This window comes from Hydra viridissima, unplaced genomic scaffold (assembly GCF_058129835.1).
Source record: "Hydra viridissima isolate aposymbiotic clone 2 unplaced genomic scaffold, HvirCarnegie_v1 scaffold_2, whole genome shotgun sequence".
NCBI classification, from domain to species: Eukaryota; Metazoa; Cnidaria; class Hydrozoa; order Anthoathecata; family Hydridae; genus Hydra; species Hydra viridissima.
The window spans coordinates 2,196,254-2,205,217 of NW_028324301.1; the positions used below are offsets into that span (position 1 = coordinate 2,196,254).

Genomic DNA, 8,964 nt, shown 5'->3' on the forward strand with positions numbered 1-8,964 from the left:
TCTTTTTGATAATTAAGTTGCTACAAAATCAGATTGCAGTATGAAATTACAAAAATAAGCTTCTTATTTAAGACTAGCACAACCTTTAAGAAAACTACCCCACGCCATGTGGAGTTATTTTCGTAAAAAAAAAAAAATGATGTGTTGTTTTGGATAAATTTCCATCCTAGATAAAACGCAATAAAACTGTTTTTAGCTAAATGATTATGGCAATTATTTTTATTTTCGAATTTTTCACAACTTTTGCTTCTGTAACTCTTTTTCTCCTTTTAAACTTTTTCTAGCAGCATAAAAAAGTTCCTCTGACGTGTACATACCCATAAAACCAGATAAAACACAATTTGTTGTTCGTACAATCTCATCTTCAAATAATATTGAAGGGAGACCTTCTTAAAATAATGATAAAATTTTAATTAAGTTATAATGCATAGTAATATATATTTTAACGAAGTCAAAGTAAACCTAGCTAAAGTTTACATTTTCAAGATTGCTTTTTTTTCAAATCAAAAATGATTTCGTCAAATTAAATATTTTTTTAACATTTTGTGTTATTTGCTTCCATTTTTTTTTAGGAAAATTATTTTTGAAAAAATTGATGAATCAGCATTATAGTACAATTGATGAATTATCATTATTCAAAGTTGCTTTAGGAAACCAATTAACTTTGCCTATAACTTAATCGTTTTGCAGTATAATAATTTCAAATGTATTCTTTAAAAGACACCTAAGAAATTTTGAAAAACACTGGTTTTATATACACAACAGTAGTCATAAAACTTTAAAATGTCAAGTTAATTGTTTTATAATTGTTAGATAAGATTTTATTGATAACACAATTTATAATTTTTAATTAGTTGTAATTTTATAATTTATAATTAGTTGTAATTTGATCTGTAGTTATGATTCGTGGAAACTGAATCTTGTCATTAAAAGTTTTTAAATTTATCATGAATTATATATTACTTTTACAAAAGATATCTTGAGAATAGTAAGCTGAAATTTTAATCCTAATTCATGGACTTGTGGAATATTTACAAGAAAAAAAATTGGAGACATCAATATTTATGTGCAGATAAAACTGTAACATTAAAATAAAATTTCTCTTTGCCTGAGTTATTTTTTTAATCAAATATGATATTGGAATCAACAAGTGCCAACCAACATGTAATTCCTGCTCTGAAACTCTTCTCATCCGAATTCAGACCCACACTATAAAGCACTATAGTATTTCAACTAAATTTTACTTATATATTTTTTCTAATCAAGGTGTAAAGATTTAAAATATGTAAAATTATCAAATTACCTTACGTAAAATATTTTTTAACGGGTCCGTTTATTTTCGTAGGGCACCCACACACTAAAAATCGAGTGATAATCGACTAAAAACTTGTGTGAATAACCTTTTTTGTATTGCTTTAAAATGGGTAAAAATCTGCTGTCATCTGCTGCTCCATTCTCTTACCAACAGAACTAAAGAACATTTTTCCATACGCTATCTCGTTATCAACAATTTTTTTGTTTTTCTATTGGCGCATGATCGGCTCATTTAGTGTTACCAGAGAAACTAGTATCTCTGGTAAATGTAAAAGTTTTTGCTCTTCCTGTTATTATTTTCTTGAGTTTGTTCATGAAATCGACAATAAAAACGAGTAAAGCATCCAAAAACCAGTGCGTTTCTAACTTTTCTTAGATGCGTTTATTGTTAGATATGAAATTTAAATTATTATCTATATTTATATCTATATACATTGAAATCTATATTGTTAGATATGAAATCTAAAAAATAACATTGGTTACTACTCTGATGGAAATTACTAAATTATTCTAAAAACTGTATTATAGCGTATCACCTTGGGTTTATTAAGTTTCTCATTCGGAATCTCGCACTCGGATAGCCCCCTGTGCTTGTTGTTTTTTTTTAAATAGTTTATGAGGTATCAGACGTATTTCTTCAGAATTATTAGCATATCATGAGCATTCAAGAAGATAAATCTGTCGATGAAACTAATAATGAAAAAAACGAAATAGAATATGGTTCATCGTGTCAAGAAAATAAAGAAGTATTTTTTCATACAGCTATATGTATTTCAAATTTTTATAATGCTAACTGTTATATATATTTAACACTGCTAAAGCAGTGTAAAATCTGAGAATTTTATAAATTTTAATGACAATGTTTAACATGATTTTTTGCTAGATCCATAAAAACATCTTTTAAATAACGTGAGATAAAATCTTGCAAGATCTCAACTCACATGATTAAAAGGACAATATCTAAATAAACTTTTAAGGATTCCGTCAAAAGCATACAAATCTTCATCTAAAATTTTCTAAGTTCTTACTAAAAGGTGTTTAAAAGTCATACATTTTTTTTTTTTACTCTATATTTTTTTTTTGCATTTGAAGGGTGGAAAAAGTATTCCTCCTGAAATCAAACTTAAAACAGAGGTTTTTGGGATTGATTTTCACCATAATTCAAATGTTGTTGCTGCTGGAGAAATAAATGGAAGAGTTACATTGTATGTTACAATATAAATGCTTTTTAAATATATTTTTTTAAAATATTTATCTAAATTCATTTATCTCAAAATGAAAATTCAATCTTTCTTAAATTTAGATTCAGTATCTCTCCAGAAGGAAATAAATCATTATTAAACTTAAAACAGCACAAAAAAGCCTGTCGATCTGTTTCTTTTTCCAAATGTGGAGATAGTAAGTTCTAAGAAATGCTACTTTTTTTATGTTTTTTTCAATTAAATTTAAAACCATTATTGACAATTGTAGTTGTAGGAAATGTTAAAAAAAATTGATTTTAAATTTTGACCCATCAGCTTATCCATTCATGCAAGTTCCCACATGTATATAAATTCCTCACCTTTTCTTCAAATCACTTTGATAGTAGCCTAACAGCAATTGATTGGATAGATTTTGAGACTGTTAGAAGAATTTATGTCCTGGGTAAAAGATTAATTAGGTCAACAAAATTTAGGCTTGTTGTGGGCTTTAAGAAAAAGCAGGTGCTCATTTGTGCACATTCTAGTTTTATGAAATACTTGAATTTTCCATTATAAAAATGGTAAACTAGAAGGTTTTTATCATCATCCAATACAGTTCATATTTTTATCATCATCACAAAGCAACAACATACTGAAACAATCTTTCATGTATTTTAGCAGAAAATGAGTATCTTGTCATCATTTAACTCCTAATGCCCTAGTTGTGAGTTGATTTGACAATAATGTTTAAAAAGTGGTTGTGTACAATTTGAAAACCTCTTAAAAAAAATAAAATTGTAAAACCTCCAAAAAACAATAAAATAGTATTTTTTTCTTGTCTGTTGAAGTAATATTCTTGAACTTGAAGGATGTGCAAAAACAGGCCATCCTATTTTTAAAAATAGTTTTTGTTAAATAGACACTTTTTCTTCACAACTTTTAACCAAATTCAGTTCCTTTCACCCTAATATTGTTATACTTTATATAGTCAATAAGTTCTTACATTATAAACCATCTATCAATACCATCCAAATGCTAATCATCTTCAATAGATAGCAAAAGCTCGTTGTCTGCTTCAGTATTTCTAAGGTAAAACTAAGTTCACCAAACATAAAACACTGGCCTTATCTGATTTTTTAAATTTAGATAGAAACTACAGTTCGTCATAAAGTTATTATTGATGAACTCATTATGTTGAAGTATATTTCTTTTCTTTTTTTTTTTTTTTAATTTTTTCATCTTTTGTTTAGTTTTTTAAATATTTTTTATTTAGAGTTGTACTCCTGTTCTAAAGACAAATCCATAAAAGCTATGGATATGAACACAGGCTGTGTTTTACATGACAAGCAAAATGCTCATGAGTATGTCACTTTTTTATGTTTATGTTCATTTTATGTTAATTAAAAAATTTATTTTATGGTTGTCTGTTTGTGATGAACCCCCCAATCATCTTAACCCCCAATCTCCTTGGGCCCCAATCTCCTTGGGCCCCAATCTCCTTAAGCCTATACAACTGACAAGAATGATATCCTAAAAACCCTTTTTTTTTTCTTGGCTTGTTGTTGCCTAGTTGCTCTTTTCACACAAAAAATTCAAATTGTTAAACATTTAGTAAATCTCATTCCATTAAGCATTCAAAAAAGGATGAACTAAAATAACAAATAAAACTGTTTTTTTAGACACATAAAGTGTGTAAAAGAAATAAATGTGAAATAATAAATACACCTGTTTTTTTTCAGTGGTTATATTTATGAACTTTTAATTGTATTTGTATTTTGCTTGCAACATGTGGTTTTAAAAAAGTCTTTTAGTTATCCCAATAAATTAAAATTAGTTTTAAAAATGACAAGAGAAGAAGACATTAGAAAAAAAAAATTGTACAAATATTTAGAAAATCCTTATAAAAAACTTATTAGAGTCTATAATAGGCTTCAATAGCAAAAAAGTTGCAAATACATCCCTAGATTAATATATTATTTGAAATTTTTTCTCATACAAAATTGATCAAATACAAATTTGATAGTGGAAGAAAGGAGGTTTTTCATGAAAAACCTTTCCTAAGCCTCACACTTAAGGAATGCACAAAAAGATACAGGTTTTTTTTTTTTATAGTTTTCTTACAAAAGTTCAAAGTAAATATGGTCTTTGTTCTTTCAAATCACAAGAAGTGCCAAATTATTCTGTTACTCAAGAAAAAAAGTTCAAGAACCTGCTGGAGAAAATTGTATAACAATTATATTTCTAAAAATTTCTGTATTATTGAAGATGATGAAAATACATCAAGTACAATCATCAACAGTTTCCTGATCTGTCTATTATATTTCTAATTATTGAGGAGAAGCAGAAATTTAAATACACAAGCTTAATAAGTTTGCTAAAAAACCCTTGATTACGCAAGCTTTTTTGTAGTTGTGGCATAAAATCAACATCTTATATTTGTCCACACTTACTGGTCAAATATGTTAAAGTGTTAATGCTAAAAGGTCTTTTACCTCTTGTTAGATCCCATGATGATGGGCCTGTGTTATGGCCTAACTTGACTTCAAGTCATCATGATAAACTGGCTATGGAATTGTATGAACAAATGAATGTGAATGTTGTTCCTAAAACAGCTAAACCTCCAAGCTACTCAGAGTTGAGAGTTATTGAAAAGTACTTGGTAATCATTAAGTTAAAAATAAAAATTTGCAGGAGCACCAAACATTTGAAAAGAAAAAACCATCAAATATTTATGATTGTAATGCTGTGTGCTAGTTTATGGAAACTACCAAATTGAAATTTTATTAAATGCCGGCAGGAATAAATTAATTTTTTTGAAACATTTTATCTTCATATATTAATGTTTTAGAATGGTTTAGTTTAAAATAAAATCTGATAAGTACTTTTTTTTTAGTAGTTTTTATACTTTCACATTTATTCTATAACTTTCACAAAATTTACTTTGATAATTTAGCATCATTTGTGTTTTGCATATCCAAACATCTTTTATTAAATTTTATTAAGTTTTAACTTATTACTTAGAAAGCCCATAAATTGTATGGAAATACTTTCAGAAAACTACATGGCTTCTGGTTGTGATGGTGGAGTTGTCAAAGTGAGGTTGCTCTGTTTTTGCATTCTTTTCTTTATAACTCAGTTGTCACATTTTTCTCTGTTATGTTTTGAGTTATACTATTATATTTTATATTTATTAGTTTTAATATAATAAATTTATATTGTAAAAATCTAATTTAAAATTAGATTTTTACAATATAAATTTCTTTTGATCATTTTCTATATACTTTTTTTTTTCTAAACTCATCATCAAAACAATAATACTAAATTTTTAAAATGGAGTTTTACATTTTTTTAAAACTATTTGATTTGTTTTTCCAAATTAACTGCTTTTTGGGGTTACTTTAGATTTGGGATACGCGTACATTTGGTGTCATAGCAGAGCATAATGAACATAAAGATTATATATCTGATATGACATCTGATAAAGAAGGAAGGTTTTTGCTCTGTACTGGGTGTGTAGTATGCTGCTTATGTTTTTCTTTTTAATATTCACAAAAAAAAGCTTTATATTTGAATCAAAATTTACTTACAGTGGTGATGGTCTATTATCCGTCTTTAATACAAGAAAAAAGAAAATCGATGGGTTGTCAGATCAGCAAGATGATGAACTGTTATCAGTTAAGATAGTTAAGGTTTGTATTTGTATATATTTTTTCTAGCTCAGTAATTGGCCTTAAACGTCTTTTTTTTTGTCTTTTTTTTTAACAATCTGTATATCATAGCGTGACCTTATGAGGAGTTTCACAAGTAAGGTCCATTATTTGTCATATCTATTAGTTAAGTTTTAGCTTAAAATATTTTTAGCGTTATGCTCTTAAAGAAAACGTGAAATTGTTGTAAATTTATTGTTTTTATGTCTTTTAGAATAAACAAAAAGTTGTTTGTGGATCTTCTAGCGGGACTTTATCTATTTTCTCATGGGGAGAATGGGGCGATATTAGCGATCGCGTACCAGCTTTGAGTGACGGAATAGATAGCATATGTGTTATAACAGATGACGTGATATGTACTGGTTCAGCTGATGGGGTTATCAGGTGAAAAAAATAAAATAGCTTGATGCATACTGTTTTTTGTGGAGCTTTTAATAAAAAACAGTATTTTATTTGCAGAGCATTATATGTTCAGCCTCATCGTGGAATTGGTGTTATCGGCAAACATGGAAATTTCGGAATTGAAAACCTCAAGCTTTCTCCTGACAAATTACTTGTGGCCAGTTCGAGTGAAACTTCAATTAAGTTCTGGGATGTTTCGCACTTACAAGAAGAAACGATCGAACCTATAAAACAGAAAAAGGTACAACGCAAACGCAGGTTAGAAGAATCGTCCAAAAAGGAGAACAATTTTTTTGCTGATTTATGAATGTGGTTTATTAATTCTTAAATAAAATTACTAAACTTTTACATTATGATAAAAATTTGAGTACTAAGATTAGTAATTATTTGCCATTTTTAACTCCCTTTAAAAACAAAGAAAATTTTATGATTTGAAATAACTTCCAAAATTTTATTAATGAAAAGATTAAATGAGTTGACTAATTAAACTAAAAGTTTGCGAAAGTTCGCTTATCATTGTGATTTGTTTATCAAATCACAAGTAAGGAAGCTTTCAGTTAAATCGCAAGTAGAGTAAGTTTTTATCAAATCGCAAAGAAGCTTTAAAATCAATTTCCTAAAGTTATAGCTTTGAAGTTTTATGTTTGTCAGGTTTGCTTATTGGTTCATTTAAAGCGTGTTCAAGCGATCTTGTGATAGCGAGTCGAAATAAACTAAATTGGATTAAAACTTCTAATTACTTATTCAAATTCAATTATACGAAATTATGCTTACTACCGCTTTTTTATTTCGTCACATCCAGAAATCCGTTATAAGATGCATTAGGGTGTTTCATTCCGTTATAAGATGCATTAGGGTGTTTCATTCCCGACGATCTTTTGAAAATGATCATGTTACTCGCATAACGAGGTAAATAATGGGTAAAAAAAAGACTTTTTTTTTTTTTTTTTTGAAAAATCGGTATTTTCTCTTGTGGTTACCATCTTGAAAAAATGGCATTTTAAATATTTTTTTCGTCTTGAAATTTAGATAATTTAAAAAATAGTTAAAGCTATGTTACTTGGGCTGTACTTATACTGTTGTTGTTACTTGTTATGCATTATCAGAAAAATATTTGCTTAAATTTTCTGAAAGTTGATTAATGATCTCGCAGCATTACAAAACTTGATTCTTTGCCACAATTAAAAATATGCTGGACAAAAAATTTTTAAGTCTGAAGTTATCTTCATACATTTTTAAAATTACGCTTGTATTAAAACTAAAACAAAACACACTTCTCTTTAAATTACCCGATATGAATGTTAAAAATTACCCAATACAATATTAAAAAATACAAATGTTAAAACGCACAAATAATGGTTTAATGTTCACTGAATTTAACAAATTAGTTAAACTATTTTGTTAACTTGGTAATAGAGCTAGAAGATAACTAAAGTTTTAATCAAAAGCCATATGCTAAGGATTGTTTTCAAATCCAAGTAAAAAAACTATTCGCATTCTCCAAACCAATCTATATAAATATATATATATATATATATATATATATATATATATATATATATATATATATATATATATATATATATATATATATATATATATATATATATATATATATATATATATATATGTTATGACTATGCTTATTCTTTTGTTCTTAATTAATTATTGAATTAACTTTTTGCAAATATTTTTTGATCATGTTGTAGAGGATTTTTTTCTGAATAAGATGATATCAAGTTTTAATTTAAAAAAAAAACAGTTTTTTTTGATAATTTGTTGAGTTTTCGAATGCGTGATGATATTTTTTTTCTTTTTTTGAAAAATGGACATAAAACTCTCGAAAAATTAAATTTGATATTAATGAACTTAATAAGTATACTGGTAGAACTTTTTACGCTGGTCAAGTATCTTTTTTCAAAATTAAATTTGCTATTCAGGGAAAAAAGTTGAGATAAAAACAAAAACGGAGACGTGTGGAGTTGAATGAAATACGCTAATTGCTCACTTGTTAAATGCGGCTTTTATTAATTAGATCTCAAGTGACCGACAAATCTCTATGTAGGGAGCTTAGGCAATTTTTATAGCCAATGTAAATCTTTTTTATTTAAAATGCATTGGATTCCTTAATATATTTTATTTTCAAAATGGTTTCAACCACTTCTATAGCTTATTTAGTTCCAAAGATATTCGTGTTTTAATATTTTCAATTCATATACATTTTATGAAATATTTCCGTAAAGTTTCTCGTTAAACTTTTGGCACCGAAAAAAAAAACTTTTTTTTTCTTGCGTAAAAAGTTGCGTTAACAATAAAATATCTAAAGACGGGGGAAATTTATAAAATTTCCACTTAGAAAA

At 27.0% G+C, this 8,964-nt stretch overlaps 1 protein-coding gene across 4 annotated transcripts; it reads left to right on the plus strand.

Annotated features, from left to right (window-relative positions):
* Positions 1-1,863: 1,863 nt before the first annotated feature.
* Positions 1,864-6,974, plus strand: LOC145195070 (WD repeat-containing protein 55-like). Of its 4 annotated transcripts, none has more exons than XM_090080263.1 (9): positions 1,869-2,060; positions 2,407-2,519; positions 2,618-2,712; positions 3,769-3,856; positions 5,517-5,589; positions 5,898-6,004; positions 6,085-6,184; positions 6,417-6,586; positions 6,662-6,974. In XM_090080263.1, the coding sequence occupies exons 1-9, from the start codon at positions 1,971-1,973 to the stop codon at positions 6,909-6,911; spliced, it is 1,086 nt and encodes a 361-aa protein (XP_089936389.1). In that variant the 5' UTR covers positions 1,869-1,970; the 3' UTR covers positions 6,912-6,974. The 4 variants fall into 4 exon arrangements, 3 of the variants coding, with proteins under 3 accessions (XP_089936389.1, XP_089936390.1, XP_089936391.1); XM_090080264.1 differs by having other exon boundaries at positions 1,887-2,082; XR_016450205.1 differs by lacking the exons at positions 6,417-6,586; positions 6,662-6,974 and having other exon boundaries at positions 1,864-2,060; positions 5,517-5,594.
* Positions 6,975-8,964: the final 1,990 nt, after the last annotated feature.